The sequence below is a fragment of the Chrysochloris asiatica genome, unplaced genomic scaffold (genome assembly GCF_000296735.1).
Source record: "Chrysochloris asiatica unplaced genomic scaffold, ChrAsi1.0 scaffold00176, whole genome shotgun sequence".
NCBI classification, from domain to species: Eukaryota; Metazoa; Chordata; class Mammalia; order Afrosoricida; family Chrysochloridae; genus Chrysochloris; species Chrysochloris asiatica.
In genome coordinates this window covers 5,876,490-5,903,210 of record NW_006408694.1, presented here as the reverse complement: position 1 = coordinate 5,903,210, position 26,721 = coordinate 5,876,490, and the positions used below count along the sequence as shown (strand labels likewise).

At 39.5% G+C, this 26,721-nt stretch overlaps 1 protein-coding gene across 1 annotated transcript in view; it reads right to left on the bottom strand.

The window, feature by feature from the left end:
• Positions 1-26,721, bottom strand: part of ST18 (suppression of tumorigenicity 18 (breast carcinoma) (zinc finger protein)) — a 198,926-nt gene that overhangs the window by 110,772 nt on the left and 61,433 nt on the right. The window contains exons 7-12 of the mRNA XM_006871867.1: positions 21,345-22,136; positions 14,445-14,579; positions 13,494-13,584; positions 12,165-12,269; positions 8,251-8,444; positions 5,751-5,962 (exon numbers count right to left, since the gene is read on the bottom strand). Coding sequence (XP_006871929.1) covers positions 5,751-5,962; positions 8,251-8,444; positions 12,165-12,269; positions 13,494-13,584; positions 14,445-14,579; positions 21,345-22,136 — 1,529 coding nt within the window. The remainder of the gene's footprint in view (positions 1-5,750; positions 5,963-8,250; positions 8,445-12,164; positions 12,270-13,493; positions 13,585-14,444; positions 14,580-21,344; positions 22,137-26,721) is intronic.

The window sequence follows — 26,721 nt, the reverse complement described above, 5'->3', positions numbered from 1 at the left end:
TGGGTGGTGGCAGTGGTGGTAGTAGTAAAATTCCATTATTAAATAGCTACAAAGGAGCTCTGGTAGCATAGTGGTTACGAATCAGGCTGCGAACTGCAAGGTCAGCAGTTTGAAACTACCAGCTGCTCCAAGGGAGAAAGATGAAGCTTTCTGCTCCTGTAAAAATTTACAGCCTTGGAAACCCTGTTCAGGGTCGCTATGGGTTGGAACTGACTTGACGGCACTTAACAACAACAACTAATAACCAAACCAAAACAAAACCCATTACCATTGAGTTAATTCTGACTCATTGCAACCAAAGTCAGCAGTTGTTGCTAAGTGACGTCGAGTTGGTTCCCACTCACAGTTACGCCATATAGGGTATCTGAGGATCAACTGGTGGGTTTGAACTGCTGATTTTGTGGTTAGCAGTCTAGTGCTTATTCTACAGTACCACACCAGAGTAAAACTGTCCTATAGAGTTTCCAAAGTTGTAATCTTTACAGATACAAAATGACACATCTTTCTCCAGCAGAGCCGCCTGTGGGTTTGAACTGCTAATTTTTCTGTAAGCAGTTAAGTGTTTCACCACCATATCACCAGGGCTTTTTTTCAGCTACCATATTGGGGTAGTGGGTAAAGAGCTCAATATTAATTCATGACTTCCCCACATGGAAATCAATTGATTCCTTGTAATGTCTGACCATAGAAGCTCCTAACATTTCATTCACAGTATGTGGTACAAACCATTTGATATTAAGACGGCTGAAAAAGGCTGCATTTGGTTTCTAAGTACACAAATAGCCACCAGTCTCTTTCGGCACAAAGAATGGTGAAGTGACATCATGTTATTTCTAGGTCTTGTTCAAGCACAAAACAGACTTTGAACTTTAAACATTTCAAGCAAGTGTCATTTTTTTGTTTTCTTTTAAGGCACACTGTGCATATGCCATTTTGTCTAAACAGGTGGGGAAAACACCAAAACAAACAACAGAACACTTGGCAAGCTGCAGCGATTAGGATAAAGATAGACTGTGAAGCGTGTTCCTACCTCTGCTGATAAGAGTGGGAGGAAGGAAGAAAACGGGTGCATTTATCTGCCATGTGCAGGCTGTACTCTCCCTGAGGTTGGACAGACACTCTGGGAACACTGATTCCCCCAGGATTACACAACCACACCCCCTGTGAGAGCATTTACCTGTGTGCTTACATCAGGAGCAAGATACCACCCTAGGGGCAGGTGTTTGTAGCTTTGGTCCATGTGCATTTTACAACTCATACCCATTTCATATTTAAATGGAGGACATTCTCTGTATCTTGCAAGCAAGGAGGCACTGGAATCAAGAGAAAGCTACTACTTCAGACAAAATTAGTTTTATTGTTGTTGCTCAGTGCCATGGAGTCTGTTCTGACTTACAGCAACCCTGTATAGGGTTTCTGAGGAACGGTTGGTTGGTTTGAACCTCTGACCTTAAAACAGTTAGCATCCAGTGCTTATCTTGCAGTGCCACACGAGGACCCTAAAACTAGCGTTAGCCATTATGAGGTTGGTTAAGTAGTAATATTGCTAATTTTTTCTCTTGACTTGATTCTGCAGAGAGACACTTAAAACACTTTAAGGTGATTTTGATGTTTTGGATATGCATTATGTACATGCCATATTTAAGCAAATAATTAATTTGTTAAAATCTTCTACTTTCAAGATAAGGTGAATTAGTGTGTGCTGGGATCGGCAATGTAAAAGAATACCGATGTCCTCAGCATAGAACCTGACACGTGCCTGGTACTTCTTGGATATAGTGACCGTGACAGCAGTATCGCTTCAGGTGTGCAAGGTGGCACTGGAGGGAAGTGTCTTAGTGACAGGTAGGTAGGTGCTTGGGCTTAAGGAACTTTGGAAGGAGAAGAACATTTTGGAAATCTATAACTTCTTTACTTATCTTTAGAATTTGTAGGAACTTAAAGCCCTCCAGCTTCTCTGAAAATAATGCCTGCTCCCATTAACTTCTATAAGAGTAATACATTTTGCAAATCATTGCTTCAGATAGCTCATCGAACTTGGAGTCAGCTGTGAGCTTGCATAAAGTATGGAAAGTCTAGATTAGCACCAATAAGTTATGTGAAAAGTAGATATTAAGGTTAGTTTCCATTGGTTTGATACATAAAGCATAGTGCCCACAGTGACAATATTATAGGGTTCTGTATGTTACGAATCGGGCTGCGAACCTTAAGGTCAGCGGTTTGAAACTACCAGCCTCTTCGCGGGAGAAAGATGAGGCTTTCTACTCCTGCAAAGATTTACACCCTCGGAAACCCTGTACAGGGTCGCTATGGGTTGGACCCGAACTCGACGGCACTTAACAACAACAACAACTTTAGTTAAGGAGAGTCCTGTGTGGCGCTGTGGGTTAATACACTGGACTGCAAAGTTGGTTTGAACCACAAGGTCAGTGGTTCAAGCTCACCAGCCTGTCCTCTGGAAGCCTATACATGGTCGTTATGGGTTGGAATCAACTCGACAGCACTTAACAACAACATGCTAGTTAAGAGACACTCATTATATCAAATGGAATTCCCAAGAGGCACAGATGGTTAAACACTTATTTATAGAAAGTTTGGCGGTTCCAACCCACTCAGAGACAAGCCTGATAATCTGCTGCAGAAAGATCCAACCCAAACCAAATCTACTGCCACTGAGTCAACTCTGACTCATAAAGACTCTAATACAGAGTAGAACTGCCCCAAGGCTGTAAATCTTTATGGAAGCAGATTGTGACATCTTTCACCCATGGAGCATCTGACGGATTTGAATAACCAACACTTTGTGCTTAATCACTGAACCACCAGAGTTTCTCTGAAAGGTCACAGCTGTGCAAAGTCTATGGACCAGTTCTAGTCTGCTCCCATTGGAGTCATATGAGTCAGAATCAACTCCAAAGCAGCATTACATAAAAGTAAGGGCCGGATGGAGGCAGAAGGGAAACAAGAAATCAGCTCTGACCAAACTCTCTGCAGAGCCAGCCATGCCTCCCTGAGTGTTAGGAATCTTCTCTCTTTAAACTAGACCCTCTCCCTTGCCACAAACCCAAGTTACAGCTATCAAGGATAGTCTCTTTTGTCTTGCTTTATCCATAAGTTCAATGAAGGAAGGATCTTGAGTGAACTAAACTGAATCTTCAGCCTGGGTACTTTAGTTCTTAAAGGTGTTTTGTTTGATACAAATATGAGTCCATTTGCTGGGATGTTTCTATCATACATTAAACATTTCCCACTCCAGGAGTCAGGAGAGGGGAAAGCTGTACATCATTACATCCTCAAGGGATGTTGACATGAGGAAGAAACAGTAACAACTTGAACTAGAAGAAAGTTCTAAGTCTTCTTACACTTAAGAAGTAGAAAGAGAAGTTGGCTAGTAGAAGAGGAATGAATGTGGAGAAGTAGGTTGTTTCTACTTAATCAATGAGAAATAAAAGACAGAGTAACTGCAGCACTGAATATAGAAAAAAACTGCCTTGGGCACTATTTGACCAGAGGCTTTTTATCATTTTTGTTAAAATAAATATTGTTTCTTCTTTTAGGAATTTGTATTTTTTCCCCTATATTCAGGAAATAGCATTCAATTAGGGCAGAATGCAGCAATTTGTTAAAGTTGTGTGGGAGTGTGTCATGCTCACCAGAAAATGAATTCTGCACAGTGACATTATAGGGTATCACATTTATCCCATTTTAACAACTTTTGTATCAAAGGAGACAACTGTCATGGGAAAATGGTTCCTATATCCACCAGTATAACAAACATTAACAAAATGAATCTGGGTCTTTGCTGTCTCTTACATTATCATTGTCCATCAGTTGTGTGGTTTCTACAACTAAAGCTCTGTTACCAGTGTTGCAAAAGGGACAAGACCACCCTTGTGTGTTGTGCCCTCCAGAGAATAAACCATCTAGGAGGAGAGGAAGAAAGTGCTTAGGAAATGAATGGGTTATTTGAGTTTTCAAAAAGGTATCAATTTACCAGTCACTTTTCTGACCAGAAATGTGCTTTAATAAGAAAGAAATATATATTGATAAAGGTAAAACCCCTCAGATTTTAGTCATTTTTATCTGATTCTTTCAGCATTTAACAGATTATGGGATTAAAGACAAAAATCTGAGAAACAATAAATAAAATGTCTACACTTGCATTTGGTGGAATCAGTCATTCTAGAGTTTGATCGTCACTTAAATAGTTTTCCTAATTCTGATACTGGCAATTTTGTTTTTTTCTTATGGGACATCTGAGGCAACCAAATAATAAAGCGCTGAGAAGGTCAGACCTTCAGTATTTCTTCAATTAGTTGCTTATCAAAATATTTGTTTAAAAAGAGAAATTTATTCAAGTTTTAAAAAGGAATTTAAAAATAACTCAAGCTGAATTTTTTAGTTACTTAAGTGATTCATTTATATAAACAACTTCTGACTTGGATTGCTTTGAATTTGAATAGCTTGCTATTTTCTTTAGACTTTTAGAGAGTGTATTTTTCTTTGTTTAAGAACCTTATTTGTTTAGAATATTTTTTGAGTGGTTTTGGCCACCAAATCTTCCTGGAGTTTCCTTGGCTGGGCTTCACCCAGAAGGTAATTCTGCTTCATTGGTCAGACACTTGATAGCACTGTGCTACCCACTCTTCTGAAGTCCCAGATGAACAGTAGACAACACAGTGAGTAAGGGTGGCATTTAAGAAATCAAAAATGGCTGTCTGCTTTAATCACCTGAATTTCAGAAATATAGTTTAGTCAGTGAACCTTCCACTGAAAGCAAGGATACATTGCTTTTAGAAGAGATGTGGGCTCTTTACTCCAACTGGCTTCTGCCATCAGCTTCAGAAAATAATAATTTTTTTAAAAATGGAAGTCCTTTGTGTCAACATGAAGACAGAGTCACTGACTGAGAGGCCTCAGGAACAAATGACCAAGCAGCTCTGACAATATCCTGGGGCGACTGCTACTTGGTTGTGTAATAAACTGCTTCAGACAAAAGGGAAGTCTGGAAGGACCCTTGGTTTTGTTTTCATCAAGTTATTATCCACATGTATTTAGACTTCTCACTGGTAGTTGGAAATTATTAATGGTATGTAAGTAATTTTATGGGTTGTACAAATGTTTCATAAACTTCAGAGAATCTGGTTTTGAATTTGGACACCCTGAGTACCCGTACCCCATCCCAAACTACCTCTTGTCAATATTCTTTATCCTGGTGTACTCTGAGACTATTATAGCAATATACATACATACATACATATATATATATCTCAGATTATGCAGCATCAACATGAGCAGTAGTAAAATTCCATGAGACAATTTTGTAAATGTTTTACAAGTCTCATAGCTTAATAAAACCTTCCTTACTCTATTTTCTTTGCAGACCACAAAAAGCTTCCATTTGTTTTTATAGTAACCCTCATCTTGTGTGCCAAATCCTCCATCACAAAAATGTGTTTGAGATCTATGAACTCTCCTCAATCAGTCTTCATAGTTCACTCTTCCCCAAGCGTTGGCATACCACAGCCAATATTAGCTACAGAGCAATGCATGCTACCTTCCATTCTTTCTTGAGTGACCTAAGTTTATCACCACAAATGTTCCTCTGACTCTCTTCCTAGGATAGAGAAAGAGATGTGCTTTCCAGGGAGGGGTGATGAGTGCGAATGAGTGTAGCTGTGAACATGAAGGCAGTTTACGCTCACCGTTCAGTTGCTGGGCCCCCCCTCTGGGTTCTTGGACTGTCCTACCTTGGCAGACAGACTCTGTGGTTTGTTGGAGAGGATCTCAGCAGCTTCCCTGCAGCGGGTGGAAAGGTTCAGGATGGCAGCAGCTGCTGCTATGTGGGTGTCTTCACTACACTGACCGTAGCTGTAAGAGCTGGCACGGCAAGGGCTCTGTGTGTGGGCGCCTGTGCTAGGCAGTCGGCTTGGAAATTTCACTGAGTTTAAAAAATGCTTTGCTGTTGAAAAAAGATTTGATTAGCAATTGCATATATGTGATTTTAGTAATTAAATAGATTTGTTTGTTAAGTTATAACTTATTCCATTAGAAAATGGGAAGAATAAATTAAAACACGATCCACTGGGATAGTAAATGAAGGCTATTTGGATTGGCTTTAACAGGCTCACAGATCAAAGAATGTGGTTGCTGAGAGAATGCCTGTTCTCTTAATATTATTTATTTGTGTCTTCACATCTTCTAACAAAACTCCATAAATAATGCTATCAGGCAGGTGTATTGGCAAGGTGTGTGACACAAAATTGCAGATCAAAATTGCACTAACAAAATCCACCAAGCATGCACATCTTAAAACTGGACAAATGAAAGGACAGGTTATAGGTAGGTAAAGGAGAACTCTAGCCTTCCAGTTTGTGTTTTCATGAGAACAATTTATACCTACATATGGATTACATTTTAATCATTTAATATACATGTTTACTATGTACTTAAATCATGAGAAGTTGTTCTGCATTCAACCAAATAAATGGCAGCATCTTAACTGAGCTAGCATTTTGCACATTCAGAAACAGTGCAATAAGCAAAAGACAAAGAGAAAATGTTCTCAAGGTGAGTAGAAAGGCCCTTTAGATATCAAGGCTGAGGTTGGATTTCATGTTTCTGTCACGAGTGCCAAGGCATATTGAGAAATGGAATTAAACATATTTCTCTGCACTCTAGGATGTTTGTACCTATCACGTATGGGAAAAGTATCTAGAGTCAATATGGGATAATAGCAAAGCATTTAGTTATTTATTTTGCTTTAAAAATTATTTATCTTAAGTATTTGATCATTACTTTTCATAAATCAAAATTTAAAACATCATGAAATATTATTCCTATCCTTCTAAGTATGTGGAAAAGTCATTGACTATTTCACGTCCTTTAAGATGCATGTAAATATATAGAATGCATGAATTAACTAGCTTTGTTTGAATTAAGCATATGTGTATGAATGTATGGATTTTTACATATTGTGTGTGCATATATACATAATAAAATATATACACAAATTATGTGTATGTTTGTATATACATGTGTATTTATGTGCATATTTTTTTCCTAATATGAACAGGTTTTCTATGTTGATTGGGATCTATCTTTGGTAAGAATAGGTAAAATCAAGTATCTTTTGGAGCATAATGCACTTAACGGCCTTTGAGTCTGATGATCTACTGCTGGGTTTTACAGGGCATTCTAATAATTTGAAAGAGTTGATTAATATCATATAAGGAAGCAAGGACTTCTGGTGTGGGCGGTAAGATCAGCACTGGCCTGCAAGCCACAAGGTCAGCAGTTCAAACCTACCAGCTGTTCCTTGGAAATCCTATAAAAGGTCACTATAATTTGAAACTGACTTGAAGGCACTTAACAACAACAAGATTGCTCAGTTTAGTTAAATTGGATCAAAGAAATTCCAAGGATCTGTAAGAAGTTGTTAAAAGAAATGTATGGTTTAAGAAAGACTCCAAGTGGGGTGATGATTAGTTATAAGAAGAATAAAAATAAGTTACTGAAACACAGAAATCATTCTCTGTGTTTGTTCACAAACTTTACTTTCTCACCTTTTCATGAGAATATTAAAGGACTCTAAAGCACTTAACAACAACAACAACAAAGAAAGTGAAAGCATTGTTTTATATGTTACACCATTTTTGAATTAGGGTCTTCTAAATGTTTTCATTCAGAGTATTAACATAATTCATGTTTCTATATGAATTCTTGAATTTGTAGGTAAATATCTCCATAGCCGCACCCACACACCTACGTATACCCAGACTTTATTCTAGCAAAAAACTTGACTCTTGAATTATGAGTTTCTTCTTAGACTTGACACCATTTTCCCCACTTTCAAACCGAATGTTTTTTATTATTTAAATACTATTTCAAATTTTATTTAAATACTATTTCCACAATTTTTATCCAAATCAAAAATATTATATTATAACAGCTGTTCTATATTTCAGCATATTACTCTCAATCCCAGTTAAATAATTAAATCTTCTTTGAGAATTGTTGTATTTAGATCAGCAACGGCACCATATTTGTAGAATACATTACTCATTACGTATTCACCATATTCAGTGTGTAATCAGTTCCATAGATCAACATCATTATTTCCTTATTTCATGTTACTGGACAACATAGTTTCTCTCTTTCCAGCTGTAAAGAGTATATTATATGTTTGAGAACATACACATACATCGTACATCTTTTTGGTTGATATTGAGTATTAAATTGGAAGCTTACATTCAGGAAATGGTGGTGTTTTTTGTCCTTGGCCTGTTTGCAGGAGGGGGCGCTTGCCAAAAACCTGGGCATCAAAGCTGGCATAATCAAATGGTACTTTTCCAAACTTCTCTTGTTCTTTTGAAACAGTGGCTCTGGGAGAGGTTATGGCTTGTGATCGAAAGTTGAATTCAATTTGCTTCACTAAACTCGCCCTGGAGAGAGAGAGGAGTAGTTCAAAAGAAATGATATGAAATTACTGGTTAGCATAAAGGTCTGTTTGACCCACAAAGTCAGCAGTTCAAACTCACCAGCCACTCTTCAGAAACCCTATACATGGTTGCTATGATTCAGAACTGACTCTAGGGCACTAACAGTAATAGCAATTGGTGAGCATATTAGTATTAGAACTGAAAATGGACTGGACATGCAAGTAACTCTCACTGGGTCCCACAGAGATATCACACTCTATAGAGAGCTGAGTCACAATTCTGAGGATGCTTTTTGTGCTATGTGGGGTTGAGGGCCATGTTCTTTTTCCCAGTCTCACGAGGGTATAAGAGGGATATGTAGGTACCATGAGATGTCCTAAGGAGCTCTGGTAGCATAGTGGTTAAGAATCAGGCTGCGAACTGCAAGGTCAGCAGTTCGAAACTACCAGCTGTTCCGCAGGAGAAAGATGAGGCTTTCTGCTTCCGTAAAGGATCGCTATGAGTCGGAACCGACTCCACAGCACATAACCACCACCACTATGAGAAGTCCTGTTGTGGCACTGTAGGATAAGCATGGACTGGACTGCTAACCATAAGACTAGCAGTTCAAACACGCCATCCACTCCTTGGAAACCCTATACAGGGTCCCTATGCGTCAGAACTAACTTGACAGCACTTGATGACAACAATGAGGATCAAGTGTTAAATGTTTGTTAGCACTCTGAACGTTTTAGAGAAAAGTGTCATCACTAGGTACTGGTTAGTGCACATGCAAGGTTTGCACACGTCATTTGTTAGAACTGGTGATAGAGTTAGCAGCAAATACTTTTGCTTATAGCTGGTGTTGCTGTTGTTGTTAATTGCCATCGAGTTGATTCTGTCTCAGAGCAACCTTATATAAGGTTTCTGAGAATTGGTTGGTAGTTGGAACTGTCAACCCTGTGGTTAGCAGTTCAGTGTTTATTCTACAGTGTCACACCATAACTAGTGAGAAAATGTAATTAGATTCTGTTCAGAACAGTAAGTGCTGAGTTTCCATTCAACTCTGCAGAGATGACTGAAACCTAACAGCAAACACTTGTTGTTGTTGTTGTTAAGTGCCATCGAGTCGGGTCCGACCCATAGCGACCCTGTACAGGGTTTCCGAGGGTGTAAATCCTTACGGGAGTAGAAAGCCTCATCTTTCTCCCGCGGAGCGGCTGGTAGTTTCGAACCGCTGACCTTAAGGTTCGCAGCCCAATTCGTAACCACTACGCTACCAGAGCTCCTTCTTCTTAGACATTTCACCATTCTTCCTCACTTTCAATCTATTTTGCAGTAGTAATATTTTAAATAGTCTTTCAGTGTTTTATCTATTAAATTCAATATGAATCAAAATTACTGTATTGCACTAGCTATCTTGTTTTTCACCAGTTATCCCAGCCCTAGCTAAAGATGAATAAAACATTCCTTTAGAATGACCGAGTTTGAATTCAACAATGGCACCACATTTGCATGTCATCAACTCCAGCCAAAGGCACAATGGTAAGAATATAAACAAATACACCTTTTAGAATTTACTAATTTAAAAAACATAGCTTTTTTCTTGTGTCCCATCAAAATATGCCTAACTTATAAAAAGGTCAAAATTTAATGCTGTATTTTTTGGATTAGATGAAAAAAAAAAAGTGTTAGCCACTACATGAAAACCTTTGAGTGATAACTGATCTTATTGTATGAATAACTGAGCTTACACCTCTAAAGTTTCATCACTGCTCTAACCCAAGATAATATTTACCTTTTAAGAAATGAGCAAAATGAAAGAATGCTATTTATAGCTTTGATAAATAACCTACTAAAGGAAAAACTTAGATAATACAGTAACACTAATCAGAAGTCCTATTTTAAGAGGTTAAATTCTGATTTATACAGTAATTCATGATCTTTGCTTGACATTTATTTTTCACTGATGTGGAATTTTGTCTTTTAATTAAATCTAAAGAAGCAAAATATTAAGGGAAAAAAAACACCCTGGAAACATGCTAAAACTTCTAACAATTCTCCATTTCAGTTACTCTGCAGCAACAATGAAGTTAGTTCTGGTGTCTGTCTGGGACCTGAAATCACGTTTCCTAACTTTATGATTTTTGTACAGATAAATGTAGAACTCCATGTTAAGTATCATCACAAATCTTTTATTATCTAGTTTATAAGGGCTTTAAAACTACTGGACACTGTGAAGGAACTGGAGGCTACCAGGAACAAGGTTGCTATTGTTGTTAAGTGCCAATGAGTTGATTCCAAGTCATACTGACCCGGTATAGGATTTCCAAGGAGCGGCTGATGGGTTTAAACAGCCTACCTTATGGTCCTGGTATGGCACTGAAGTATAATGCGCTGGACAGCAAGACTAGTTTGAGCTGCAAGGTTGGCAGTTTAAACTCACCAGCTACTCCTTAGAAACCCTACATAGGGTCCTATGGGTAGACCTCAAAGGCATTTAACAGTAACAACCTTATTTAGCAGTCTAGTGCTTATTCTACAGTGCCACACCAGGATTTCACAAGAAACAATAGAAGATATTTTAGTAGTTACCAGTTTATGTGATGAATTTTTGTTTAAAGAAACCAAACACTGAAGCAATTCTGATTCATGTAGAACTCATGTGTGTCGGAACTGTCCCGTAGAGTTTTCAAGGTTGGGGCTTTACATAAGTAGATTATCAGGCTACCTTCTGATTCACCTCTGGGTGGACCAGAGCCAGCAACTTTTCTCTTAGCATCAAAGCACTTACTCAAGGCGCTGCTCAGGCCCTCTATATATGAAACAAGGGTGCATATGCATAATTATCCATATTTTGGTTGAATATTGATTTTGGAATCTTGGTGTGGCACTGTAAAATAAACACTGGATCACAAGGTCAGTTTGAACCACAAGGTCAATGGTTCAAATTCACCAGTCACTCCTCAGAAGCCCTATACAGGGTTACTGTGGAGCAGAACTGACTTGACATTACTTAACAACAACAACGATTTACTTATGATGACATTTTTCTCCATGCAAAAAGGTTAAGTCAATTATAACTGAGTGTTGAATGGACCAGTGAGACTGGTTAAATGTAGAGTATTGTACTAGTTTAAACATGGAACTGCTAACCACAAATTTGTTGTTTGAGTCCACCAGCAGCCCTGTGGGAGAAAGAGGAGGCAATCTGCTCCTGTACAGATTTACAAACTCGGAAACCCCACTGAGCAGTTCTATTCTCTCTGGTAGCGTAGTGGTTACGAATCGGGCTGCGAACCTTAAGGTCAGCAGTTTGAAACTACCAGCTGCTCCGTGGGAGAAAGATGAGGCTTTCTGCTCCTGTAAAAATTTACACCCTCGGAAACCCTGTACAGGGTCACTATGAGTTGGAACTGACTCGACAGCACTTAACAACAAAGGTCTTCATGAGTTGGAATCTTTGATGACAATGAGTTTAGTTTGTTGGTTTGGGTATGTACTCATATATTTTATTTCTTTTAACTTACCCACATTATGCTACATTTGCAAATGGGTTAATTTCAAGTGAAAGTCTTAGAGGGATAATCTAGCTAGGACTCTCACATGAGCTGCAGACACAGGTATCTGGGGAGCTCAGAATTAAGGTCAGGCCCCAGTGAGACTGACTAATGATGGATAAGAAGTCCCATTGCACTAGAGCAGGACACAAACATGGTCAGGAATATCATGTGAGTTTCGTACCTGTGAACTTGGTCAGGACACTGCCCGCTTTTGGGAGAATCAAGCTGATTTTTATCCTGGGACATTGTCAATTTTTCAGCTGCAGCAATTGGACAACCAGAAAGACTGTTTTAAAAAAAAAAGTGGGAGGATTTGAGTTAAAATGTTAATGGAGGTTGCCTTGGCATGTGTCTTACAATATACTTGGAACATGCTAAATGTTAGGTCATATTGATAGCTCACTTAGAGCCAGTATCACATTAAAAGATCCCAAAGGGTTTTTGTAAACTATAATGTCAACTGTTTTTCCCAACCCTGTATCAGAGACAAAATCAGAGACAAAAAAAAAAATGATTTTTTTTTTAAAAGCAAAGTATTATGTAATGGAGAAATGACTAAATTACACAGAAACTTCTTAGTATTTTAGTGGAATGTGCTCAATTAAATTACCATGTGTCCAACTGCAGAAGTCAGCATAGTAACTCCTCCATGATTCATCAGAGGATTTTAGTAAAATTTTAGTGACTAACTTTTATATCTTACTTTACATTGAAAGTATAGGAACTGAAGCTTTCTGGGAATATACTTATAAATAAATAATGGCCACATAATCTATGCATAATATAAAAGGTACACATAAAACAATAAACAGTTCCATAGTGGTTACGAATTGGGCTGCTAACCTCAGGGTCAGTAGTTCGAAACTACCAGCTGTTCCGTGGGAGAAAGATGAGGCTTTCTGCTCCCGTAAAGATTTACAACCTCGGAAACCCTGACAGGGTCCCTATGAGTCAGAACCGACTCCAAGGCACATAACAACAACAACATCAAAATATTTACATATGCAGAATACGTTTCCATATAAATATGCATCTATGTTTTATGTTAGTAGCAACTTCAAAGAAACAATATCTACCTTAAGCTTGGTTTATAGTCAAAACACTTGTATATTGAAGTCCCTTTTAATATTTGTTGAATATGAGCCAAGATAATCTTGAATCAGCTCTTTTCAGTAGCAAGACACTTATGGCAAAGTCCCAGAGCAAAAGAGAACAGTTTCTATTTATACAGGTATCTACATGAATAAATAACTCCAACAACTTCAAAATATAAAATTTGAGGGTGGTTGGGCTATTTAATTGACTGCTAACATGCCAATTTCTAGGAAAAATATAATGAGTTTTTTTTCCTTTTTCTTTCAATCTATACACAATGAGAATAGATCTTATCTACTTCAAGTGGTATTTGATAGTGATGAAACATTTTGTTAGTTCATTATTTTATTGGTGGAAAATTTCTCTCACTTATTTTTATTTTAATGAAAAATGATGAGCATCTCCTTGGAATCACCTTCGGTGGGTGTTACGATTGCTGTTCACGTGGCCTCGTCCTGTGCAGCCTGGGGTGGGACACTTGAGGACATTTTCGTGCATGGCAAGAACTAAGCACAAAACAGGACATAAAAGAAAAGGATAATTTACCATAAATACAAAATGCACTAGTAAAGTTATTTCCCAGTTTTGCATTCAATTTAGTTATGTAATCCACCATGTTCTCTCCCCATGTTTTGAAGAACTCCAAAAGCTAAATTCAGCAAGCTTGTTCAAATTTTTAATTTATTCCCACCCTAAATTCTGCTTCACTACCATTTGGTTATTGTTGAAAGCTTGGTGACAGAACCCAGGAGTCAGTCTGAGGAGCTGCTTGTCCTGGAGCACAGTGCTGAGCTGATTGGGTTCAGTGATTTGCAGAATTTTACTTTTGATAAAGGTGATGTTGAGGTGTTCTCATTGCTGCAGTTTGTGTAACTCAACAGGTATTTCCCTAATAAGCTCAAAAAGCAGAGGATGGAACATATTGATTTGTAGAGACTTTAGAGGAGGTGATGTTTGCCTTTCCTTTCTGGTCCATGGCTTTCAGTGGGGCTGTCACCGGGGAGTCTAAGCTCTTGTTCAGGCTCTCCCTACTGTAGGCTGTGCTGAGATGGAATCCCAGCATGTGCGTTCCTACTGTTGAGGGTGGCCACAAGACATCCCTGACTGCCATGGTGCGCCTGTGTGCTCAGATGATGTCCCCTTGTGTTTGGACGATGCACTGAGAGGAAGATTCCTCCAGGACTGGAAGAAGCTGAGCTTCTGGATCAGAGGGTCTGTGCAGGTACATAGCTGGACTGAAATTGCCATCAAGATAACAATCGAAAACTTACATTTCCTTTCCTAATTTCCAGATTGGAAGAGAAAGGTAAAGGTATTCTGGTACATTACTTGAAAGCCTGTCTCTTTGTGACTAGAAAATACTCACTTTCCAGGGGGACCCGCACTTTGTGGGGGCAGCCTGAGAGGCTGCGGTGGTGCGGGTAGAGCCCAGTCACATGCCCAGTGCCATCGCACCCCGGGATGGGGCACTTTGTCTCCCTCTTGTCAGGCCTTGGTGAGTCTGTGGAGAGATTAGATGGAGAAATTAATTTGGTTATTTTCTCTCCTGTCCCATTCAATCGTGTGGCCTTGTAGACCTGACATTCTCATTTGGTTCAGTTCTAGCATCATAAGCATTCTTCTCACATTGCCTTGAATAAGACCCTCAACTAAGACCTGTGGAAACATTAAAATGTTTTCAATTTTCTTGGTTTCCTAAGCAAAGGCTGACACAGGGCAAAAGAGTGCTAAAACACAGACATGGTTTTAAGCTGTCATGACACATATTGTAGTTAGAGCTTCATTATGTCAAGTCGATTCTACCCAGAGGATCCATGGGCCCCCAACAATGAAAAAAAGTGAGAGAGAAGAAAGAAGCTATTCAAGCTACAGCCACATCCTATTAAAAGAATCTGGAAAAAGCGCAAGTCAAAGTTACAAAACAAAAAAGCTGAAGCCTTTTTTTTCTTTCAGACAAGGCCCCTCCAGCCTGTGGCTGTGAGTGGCTGGCAGCCTCACTGAGGAACCCAGGGGTGCAGCTCTTGGTGCCAGTGCTTCCAGCTCTGCAGAGCAGCATGCCTGGGAGGTCAGGCTGGGAGAGTCTCCATGCTGTCTCCGGTTACCCAGCAGCCTCCATTCCATTGAAGCAACAATAGTGTGCTGCTCTGTTGGATGCACATACAGACTCTTGGAGCAAAAGCCTAGGGAGATGCCCTTTCTGGAGACTCAAAGGAGCTGGAAGTACCTGGGAGAATGTTGTATGCATGAACTGGGAAGCATGGCCTAGTAGTTTCAACCAGGCAGGTAAAAGAGATGCCTTCAGCCCAGATTTTCCAGCTGCCACCGGACAGGCCTTGAGAAGAGAGGTCTGAAGACACTCCCAGGGAATTGTTTTGATTTCCTGGCCCACACTGCTGAGGGGTAGAGAAAGATGTAAACAAACCAGAACTTCATAGACCGTGATAAGGACATAGCTGATACAAATGACACTTTAGTAGGTGTCTTCAATCGTGATTGAAACGGTAGATATATTTCTAAAAAGCATCATTATGGTCACATTTGCTTCCACACTTCTGTGTAGTCCAGTACCACAAACACCCATGGATCTTCTACTTCGACTCTATGTAGACTGTGGACTCTAGGGGCAGGAGACCAGCAGCAATGAGCACACTTGAGGCTAAGAGTAAAAATAAATAATGCATATGATCCTGTCACAAAGACCCAGCTGGAGAAGGAATGAGAGTGAAGGCCTGTATCTGTGTATGGAAGCTCACATATTTCTCTTTGCAGTACTTTGCAGAGAAAAGGGAAAGATGCAGCAGATATCTCAGGATGACACTTTGGGGAAAGCGATGTACCCCCATGACACTAGGTCATCCAGTTTTGGGGTTATGAATGGTGCCAAACATACAAGGCATAGTAAGTCATATATTATACCATTATATGGGGGCATGGTTTCAGCAGCGGTCCCAAGAAGCCACCAAGGTGTAACAAATGGTGCCAAAACATACAAGGCATAGTAAGTCATATGTTATACCATTATATGGGGGCATGAATGGTGCCAAACATACAAGGCATAGTAAGTCATATGTTATACCATTATATGGGGGCATGGTTTCAGCATGGTCCCAAGAAGCCACCAAGGTGTAACAAACCCACTAGGTCAGAGGAGCTTCAAAGAGAGAAGGGTAGATTATAAGCAAGCAGTTAGCAGTTGAAGGATAGGGATATGTAGCAGTAATTGATTTTTGGGACAGGATTTAAAGTTGAGAATGCTGGAGTGTGCTGGATTAGCACTGGGCTGCTGATCACAAAGTAGACAGTTGAAACTCACCAGCCTCTCCTTGGAAATTCTAAGGGGCGCTATCAGTCAGAGTTGACTCGATGGTACATAACAACAATGTTGTGTTAAGAAAATAAGCATTCAGTAAACCTGCTGCCAAAGATCTCCTTAAAGTGTTAAAGAGCAAAGGTGCCACTTTGAGGACTAAGGTCTGCCTGACCCAAGCCATGATTTTTTCAATCACCTCATATGGATGTGAAAGCTGGTCAATGATTAAGGAAGACCACAGAAGAATTGACACATTTCTGTTATGTTGGTGGAGAAGAATACAGAAAGCATTACAAACTGCCAGAATAACAAACAAATCTGTCTTGAAGAAGTACAGCCAGAATTCTCCTTATAAGTCAAGAAAGTTATACTCTGTCGCTCATATTTTGGACATACTGTCAGAAGGGAGACCAGTCTCTGGAGAAGGACATCATGCTTGGTCAAAGGGAGTCAGCGAAAAAGACCCCCAATGCAATGGATTGACACAGTGCCTGCTAAAATAGGCTCAAACATAACAATTTTGAGGCTAGTGCAGTGCCAGGCAGTGTTTTGATCTATTTTGCATAAGTTTACCATGAGTCAGAGCCAACTCGAGGGCACCCAGCTACAATGACCAATGTTTGTATTTCATAAAACACCAAGAGACTTATTTTAAGAGTCTTGATATGTCGTATGGTTTTATGGATAGTTTATGTAATCCAAAAATGTTGTTAAATTTCAAGCTGACTTGGCCATTAAGTATCTGTAGAATACCAGTCAAAATTCTCAAAGTCTGGCTAAAGTGAAGTTAGGAGGGGTGACATTATATGAGACTGTTTTGGAGAAAATGAGAAAAGCAACACTATGTATTTTGATGCCCTTCCTCTCTTGGATTGTGTCCACCTGAGACCACATTTCTAAACCCCATTGATAGGTTTGGCATGGAGCATTTCACTCCTTGCCATACTGTTTGTCTGTAGGAAGCCAGAGAAGGGGTTGGAGATAAGGCCTGGCACCTGACCAGGTGTGGCCCACTGACAGGCCATCATGCACCTTTGTCTGCAAGTCTCTTTTCTGCTGGGTGAAACAAAGATGCTGATGAAATGCTTTTTAGGGCAAAACCTGTTTGTATGATAAGAAAACAGAGCCTGAGCTCAGGGTAACTCTCAGGCCTCCTGGCTTCTTTCCTTTTTTTTTTTTTTTTCCTCCTTAGCACAATGCTGCATAATGAAGGCGCCCTTATATCTGGGACCTAACATCCTGGTTTGTCTGGTATAGTCCCTGTTCACACCTGTTATACTCTTATAATCGATGGATTCAGTCTAGAGGTATCCCCAGCTGAACAAAATTATAGAATGACGCTCGCTACATATTTAATAATGTCATCAACTTAATATATGTCATAATTGCCCAACTCATCTGAAGACTTGGGTAAAATCATTTTGCATAATTCTAGTGTTCTCTCCTTAGCAGAGGAGTCACATGACCAAGGTGAATGGGAGTGGGGATGATGTTTTGGTGAACAATATCTTCAGTTATGATGCATGTTGACTGATGGTATGCATTATCAGAGAAAACAGTGCCTCAGATGCCACTGCTCCACATCTGGACCAATGGACAGAGTGTGAATTGGCCTTCTATGGTCATCCTTTAGAATGAGGCCATGGTTCCTCTGCACCATGAGTATCACCTTATCGGGTTCCGTTCCATACTAGTTTATGTGCATATCCATGTATAAGCTTTTAACACAGCAATATAGCCTTTGTTCCTGATGCCAAGGCAGGACCACATCCCATGCAATAGGGTACATCAGCCCCGTTAATAATTCTCCAAGTCTTCAACATGACCTTATGTTTATAAACACAGATACCATAGCCTTGAAAACAAACAAAAAAGTATAAAAAATTTTGTAAAAATGATTCTCAGGTATTTTATGCTGTGCCACAAATAATTAAGGGTTTTCCAAAACACTGTATTTCATTGGCTGTAAGAAGAAACATTTTTTTGTGTGCTATTAAGATCGAAATAACTACTGAAAATTAATCTATAGTATATCCACTTATTTCAGATTTGTTAACATGGGGAAACTGTATTTCTTAGAATCAGTGAAATATAGTATATTAGAAATGATTGGTCTGGGGAATTTGGAGTAAATGTTACCCTTTTCTGATTTTTTTACTCTTTAGACACACACACACAGAGAAAGAGAGAGAGAGAGAGAGAGAGAGAGAGAGAGAAATCCAACAAGTTGCATATTTGTGTATGTCCAGAGCTAAGTCTATGGTTTCCTTCCCCAAGACTCACACAGCATTCACATGCTGCCCCCACCCTACCCATTGAGGTAGGTCTGCATGGCATTATTATTTTGCTCTTCACTATACGCCAAACCCACCAGCTGCTCCTCGGAAACCCTATACAGGGTGTCTCTATGAGTCAAAATGACTCGATGGCACTCAACAAAAACAATATGACATTAAAGGAGTTCTGGTGGTACAGTGGTTAAGTGCTGGAATGCTAACCTAAAGGTCAGTGGTTTGAATCCACCAGTTGCATCATAGGAAAAGAGTGCTTATCTAGAGTGCCACACCAGGACTCCTCTGTGATGATTATAGCCTCAGAAACTTTACTAGGCCCCTTCTATTCTGTACTATAGGTGGCTGTGAGTCATCATTAACTCTATAGCAATGAGTTTTTCCAGTGAGTCATGGCATTATTTTATTCTTTTTTTTGTTTCCTCAGCTCTGAGCTGTAAGAAGTTAATTGGAAAGATGTCAGGTGAGTACTAAAATGGGCTTAAAAATGACAAAATATACAATTCATTCCTGGAGAAAGCTCAGCGACCAAGAACTTATAAAGCATACTAGCATTTTATCCTAGTAAGCATTTTTAATCCATGACCTTGGTTTTCTCTTTTATAAGCCTCCCCTAGTTCTGTGGCTCTCAGGCTTGAGGGTGCCCCTGAATCACCTGAAGAACCTACTAGCAAAATGCAGATTCTTAATCCATACCTGATTTCTTGTGTAATAAGTCTGATTAGATCCTGGGAAGACACATCTGAAACAAGCTTCCTGGGCACTCACTGAAAATCTCATGGGTGGTGTGGATGATGAATGCACGTGAATGCTAACTAAAAGGTTAGATATTTGAATCTACCCAGAGGGGCCTTGGAAGAAAAGCTTGGCGATCTGCTTCCCAAAATTCAGTCATTGAAAACCCACGGAGCACAGTTTTATTCTGACACACATGGAGACACCAGGAGTCAGAGTCAATTCGACAGCAACTGGTGATGGTGGCCTGGGTACTAAATGACCACCATTTAAGAAGCTCTGCCTAACTTAGTATCAATGTTAAGTCCAACTGGTAAAAGGGCCAGGGAGTGAGACAGAGACAGATATGGGGACAGAGAGAGGAGTACCTGTATGACAGCAGGACAGCACTTATGACAGTACCTTTATTGTCCTAAAGTTTAGGCAATAACTGTAAGGTTTCCTCAAAGCACATTGACTCTTTATATTTGTTTGACCTATTTGTGAATCTGAGTTAGAGAGCTTGTGAAACTTCTAAACTCATTAACATCTAGTTTTATTCTGAAAAGAATCACAATATCCTTTCTAGCTTGCAAATGGTTTGCCATTATTTTGGAATAAAAAAAATCAATCAGATATTCCCTGAATGAAGGTGGGAAAGTAAAATAAAGATAAAAAAAATTCTGGAATTTATTTGGCCAATCAAATGATAATGGCTGATAAAGTACTTGTACTGGTATGGCCCTGTAGGATAAAGCACTGAACCACAGGTCAGATAGAATAGCAAGATCAGCAGTTCACATCCACCAACCTCTCCTTGGAAACACTATACAGGATTGCTATGAGAATCGACTTGACAGCACTTAACAACAACAACAACAACATATAGTAAAAGTCAATGGATGGTGCAACTAGTTACAACTCTTGGCTGTTAACCAGAAGGTTAGAAGTTCAAGCCCATGCAGAGACACTGCAGAAAAAAGGCTTGGTTATCTACTTCTGAAAAGCCATCCATTGAAAACTCTATGGAGCAGAATTCTATTCTTATATACATGGGGTTGCCATGAGTTGGGGTTGACTCCATGGCAAGTGGTGGTGGTAGATACATTTAAATAACAATCAAACAATGAGAAATAAAGGCAATAGATCCTTTCTTTGCTTGTGAAAATGCTGGAGGGAAAACAACCACAAAAAACCCCCCAAAAGTCAAAAGACCTCCTTTGATCTGAGTACAATCATCATTAACATGCCATCCCCACCTCACCCATTACAGTAGGTCTACATGACATTATTAGTTTGCTCCTCATTGTATGACACTAGGAGTCTGGTGTGACACTATAGGATAAAAACTGGACTGCTAACCACAAGGTTGTTGGTTCAAACCCACCTATCAGACCTCGAAAACACTATACAGGGTTGCAATGAATTGAAATCAACTCGATGGCACTTAAAAACAACACATGACATTTAAGGAGTTCTGGTGTGAGGCTACAGGGTAAGCAATGGACTGCCAACTGCAATGTCAGCAGTTCAAACCCACCAGTCACTCCTCGGAAACCCTATGAGTCGGAACTGACTAGATGACATTTAACAACAACAAATATTACATTAAAGGAGCCCTAGTAGGAGCTCTGGTACCATAGTGAGTGAGTGGTTACAAATCGGGCTGCTAACCTCACGTTTGGCAGTTTGAAAGTACCAGCTGTTCCGCGGGAGAAAGATGAGGCTTTCTGCTCCCTTAAAGATTTACAGCCTCGGAAACCCTGTACAAGGTCGCTATGAGTCGGTTCCGACTCCACGGCACATAACCAACCAACCAACCAAGTAGAAATGCATTTTTAAATCCCCCCCCCACCCCATAATGATCTGCTATAAATAACGAAATGCAGTTAATTTATTTTCAAATGTTAAAAGAATTGTGTTCCAACAGTAATGTAAAGATGTGTCTTACGTTTGCTGTTATAGATTTGTCTTCCACCCAGGTCAATAACTTTGGCTTGCCTCCTTTCCCCAGCCAGGTGCTCCAGAAGGAACCGATCCAGGTCTTTGTAAGAGTTATGGCATACGCGGCTGCGCTCTGCCTGTAATGCAATAGCTTGCTCCAGCAAATTTAAGTTGCCCTGGGCTTTTTCCAGGTCCCTAGTCTCCTGGATCATATTGGACAGGCACTCTTGATGATCTTCCTCATGCTCTGGAAAGGGAGGCTGGGCTTGGCCATCCAGGGGTTCCACGTGAGACTTCGGAGGGTCTTTCCTTTCCACTTCCGGATCAGGCATGTTTTTACAAGGGATAAAATTTTCACCTTCTGCTTTTATTTCTGGAACTTCCAATGAGTCTTTTTTATCATCCACTAAAATATACTTGGAGATTCTACGTGTTTTGGATTCTTCTGAGAAATTGGAGCCACTCTCCCAACCATTCTCTGTGCTTTCTGAGTTACTTTCGCTGTCATCAGATGAGCAGTACTGGAGCTGGGGGTCCTTGAGTCTGTCTTTTCCATCATCAGAATGAAACAGAAAACAGTCGTCTACCTCGTCACTCTCTGTTTTTAAAGACTGGATGCCGCTGTCATTTAAGGTTTCACTCACACTCTGCATAGATGCTTCATTTTCTAATTTTCCCAAGTGCATTAAAGATTTGACCACGAGTTCTCGGTAGCTAGCATATTTGTTTTCTTTTCTGTTGGAGTTTTCTTGTGCAGCTGAATAAAGAGTGCCATCCATAGGTTTTATCATGATTTCTTCTACAGAAAAAGAAAACCAGTATTTAAATCAGAAGAACAAAAAATATTTTAAGACAATGGCACCAGGATACACACACACACAAACGTGCACATTCACACACACACACACACACACACACATATATATAATACAGTGGGCTCAAAATGATCATGGAAACATGGAATTAAAGGGTAACAGAATTTTTCCATGAACTTTTTGAAGGTCTCTTATAGTTCTACTATGTGACATTCATAAATTGTATAAACATTGGGGCGTAAAAGGTATATCTTCTTAAAGCAAAACAAACCTTTGCTGTTATGTGCTGTCTAATGGATATTCAACTCACAATGATCCTTGTGACCGAGTAGAACTATCCCACAGGGTTTCCTGGGTTGTAATTTTTATGAAGGCAGGGAGCCAGGTTGTTCTCCCACAGAGCAGCTGAATGGGTTAAAACTACCAACCTTTTACTTAGCAACAGAACACTTAACTTTTTCACCCCCAGGACTTCTAAACAAATCTTAGAATTTAATGTTCTGAGATTTGCCCTTAAAGAAATGAGCTATTAGAATTTTCAGCATAATGAGAGCTACGTGTTTCTGGAGTACTGACCAAGAAGTAGATGTTTAAAACCAAAGTCTTGAATGTGAAATGATTATTAGTGCACGTCTTATATTCCCCACCTCTTCAACCATTTGTTGTTGTTACGTCAATTTGGTTCTGACTCATAGCAGCCCTACGCACAGCACAACAGAACAAAACACAGCCTGGTCCTGTACCATCCTCAATTGTTATGCTCGAGTGCATTGTTACTGCTGCCTACCATGGCAAGCCATCTCGTTGGGGGTCTTCCTCTTTTTTGTTGACCCTCCACTTTACCAAGCACGATAATTTTCTTGTAAAGACATCTCATAGCCAACCATAAGGAAATAAAATATACGCAATGCTACATTATACTTTATCAGAGCCCCAGTGTAGCATTGAATTCTAACCACAAATTCTGACATTCAAACCCACCAGCCATTCTCAGAAACTCTATATAGGGTTGACATGAATTGTAATCAACTTGATGGCACACAACAACAACAACAACAACAGTACTTTATCAAGAAAATAATCTTCAGGTTTCCCTGTTGGCATGACAATATATTTAGAAGCTTATTTCCCTAATATCATCCCCCATAGTTTTTCAGATCTATTTCCAGGACAGTATCCCTTTGATGAAATATTGTAACTGTTATTCTCTCAGTTCCTGGAGCCTTGTTTCTTTGCTTTGTTTTTTAAAAAATGTCTGGAAGCAGCAGTCAAGAAATAAAATGATGTATTGCTGCAAAAGACCTCTTAAAGTGTTCAAAAGACTAAGATGTCAGGACTAAAGTGTGTGTGACCCAAACCAAGGTGTTTTCATGAGCTTCATATGCATGTGAAAGATGGACAATGAATGGCCATAGAAGAACTGATGCATCTGAGTTATGGCGTGGAGAAGAATATTAAAAGCACAATGCCAGAAAAACACAAATCTGTATTGGAGGAAGTACAGCCAAAATGCTCCGTAGAAACCAAGATGGCCAGACTTTGTCTCTCATACTTCAGACATATTACTAGGAGGGACCAGTCTCCAGAGAAGGACATCATGCTTGTAAAGTAGAGGGTAAGCAAGAAAGAAGCATACCCACAATGAAATAGATTGGCACAGTGGCGGCAGCAATGGGCTCAAACTTGACAACAATTGTGAGGTTTGTAAAGGGCTGGACATTGTTTCGTTCTGTTGTTCATAAGGTCATTACGAGTCAGAACCTATTCAATGTTATCTAACAAATCAGAACAGCTTGAACTTCTTCCTTCAATACCATCGGTTCTAGGTTGTATGCTTCCTACTAAAGTGGTTGAATGTATACTGATTCTTTTAGGTAAAGTGGCTCCGTATATTCCTTCCATCATCTTTTGATGTTTCCTGTGTCTTGTAATATTTTTAACCACAGAAGCAATATTACAACTTATAGCTACGACTTTTCTTCTGTTCTTTCATCTTCAGAAATGCAGAGCATATTCTACCTTTTTATTTTCTAACTCCAGTCTTTGCACATTTCATTATAATACTTTTTCTTCTCAAGTAGCCCTTTGAAATCTTCTGTTCAGTTCTTTTACTTCCTTATTTCTTCTTTATACCTTAGCTATTCTACCTTCAAGAACAAATTTCAGAGTCTCTTCTCACATCCAATCTGATCTTTATAATTTTTCTTTTCTCTTTTTAAAATGACCTTTTGGTTTATTCATGTGTGATATCCTTGATATCATCACAAAACTTGTTATTTATTGTTCAATGCGTCAAATCTATCCTTAAGATAGTTTCTAAATTCAGGTGTGATATACTCACGGTCATATTTTGGTAAATGAAAAATTAGCATAATCAAAAAATATCTTAAAAAGTAGCAAATTCTCCAGTCTGGTCTTCACATGTCTTTATGTAAAAAGGAAGTGAGCAAAGAAGGGGAGGTGGTTGGAGGGCACTGAAAATTTAGCTAGATTCTCTCAGTACGTGGTCAACTGGAGTCATGAATAGCAGAAAATTGCTCTGGCTGAGAATGGCCCCAATGTGCCTGCCATCCTAGTATTATCCCTTTCATTCCCAGGAATGCTTCAGTTTGGGTGGTCACTACTGATGTTCATCCCAATATAGAGGCATAAATGGGAGCGCAGGGAAGGAGGCGGAGGTCCATGGCTCTGATGGCTGGAGACCTAGTCTAGGCACAGGAGATGAGGAGCACAGAACACAGGACATGCCAGGCTGAGAAATGCTCCAACCCCCAGCAATTGTCCTTCTATCATGCAGTAGGACCAAAAAGAAAAGAAAAGAAAAACAAATGCAGAACCATCTCTGTGCTTCAAAAGGCAAGATGGGTGATGGAAACCAGAAATAATAAGGCCTTTAAAGACTGTTAAAGACACCAAGTGAAGAGCATTCTGTGAAAATCAACATCTTCAGGTAGAAGAAAGGCTTAGCCATTGGTGGTAAGGGCCCGAGTAGAGGATGTCTGTGCCCAAGACAATGTGCCTCTTTTTGTCTCATTTAATTTTTTATAAACATTGTCTCTGACAAGGACACTAAAAAATGCATCTCCATCATCTTCCTTTCTGGTAATTATCCCCCTAAATCAACACTGACTGCCAGGATCAAGTAAATATTGCCATAGTAACTAAAAGCATTTTTGGATGAAGGGAAGAATTTAGTCACAACACTAGCCCCTTTAAATAATGCTGATTATAGGGTGCAGTCTTTTGTTGGGATCTATTCTACATAAACTGAAAAATTTAACATTTTACTTCCTAGAAGAGAGCCTGGATAAACAAGTGCATACTATTTGAAGGGACAGCTTATCCTCCCTGAATTCACATCAGAAAAACTCCAGGTTTAAGTAATAAATTAAACATAGTCTAAAATGTAAATGAAGTTTTCCTCAATATCTCAGTTGGCTATTAAAGAGAAAGTGTAAAGGGTTATGATAATTTCAAAGTATTATGAACTACAGAAAACAAATAAAAAGCATTTTCAGTGAATATGCTCAATTCATTGAACTCTTCTCTCACTCCACTTAACTACCCACATGTGTACAATAATGATTTATAGACATTATACCTAATTATGCATATTTGGGCTGTGTGAGAGTGCTAACAAAAGCTCTAGAAAGCAACAATTACCTCTGTTGCTTAGCTACATAGTTTAAAATATTCCTATTAAGTGCAGATCACCAGAGAGGGAGGAGTGACAAAACGCACATGTGCGCCACAATACATTGCCCTGCGCTGCTGCCAAACTGCCCGCGTTTGGGTCACTTCCAGTTTACATAATTGTTTGGTTCAACTGTTTGTTACATGCTAAAAGAAAATATTTATTAATTATTCTTTGGAAAATGAGGAGTGCTGCCGCCAGAGGTGACCGTGTGCATCCGTGGCTGTGTATCATAACTGTGGCTTCTAGGAACCTTTCGAAGACCTGATCCAACTTCCTATGGGCCCGCCCCCTCCTGAAGCACTGCTATCAAACAAGAAAGTTGTGCTTGCTATTGGACCCACAAGTTGCTAAAAAACATGTTTTTCTCCCAGCACTCAGGTTTTCTATGCTAGTGGAATTGAATTTTTTTAGGTGACCTGGTGATTCATCTTGTGCCTTTGTACCACACAATGTTGGAGTTATCAAAGTCACAGATTAGGTGTGAATTCTGGTGCTGCTACAGTCACTGTGCCAATTCAGAAAGCTCCTTAAACTTTCTGAGTCTGAGTTCATTTCTTGCACAGTGAAAAGGGAGAACAACGGTGCATCACAAAGGGCACATGTAAACTAGATGACACCAAACATGATGGCTCCATCACACTTCCTTAGATAGTATTTTAGAGGTTATCAATGAAGGTTTCAATCTCACTGACGGAACTAGTCTCATATTGGTGCATTGTGATTGTTGTCGGTGTTAAGTGCCATCAAGTTACCTGTACAATACCTTCATAGTATCCCTGTATAAGGTTTCTGAGGCTTAAAAAAAATTTTTTTTTTTTTTTTGCAGGACTAGAAAGTCTCATCTTTTTCCCATCAAACAAAGACTAGTAGGC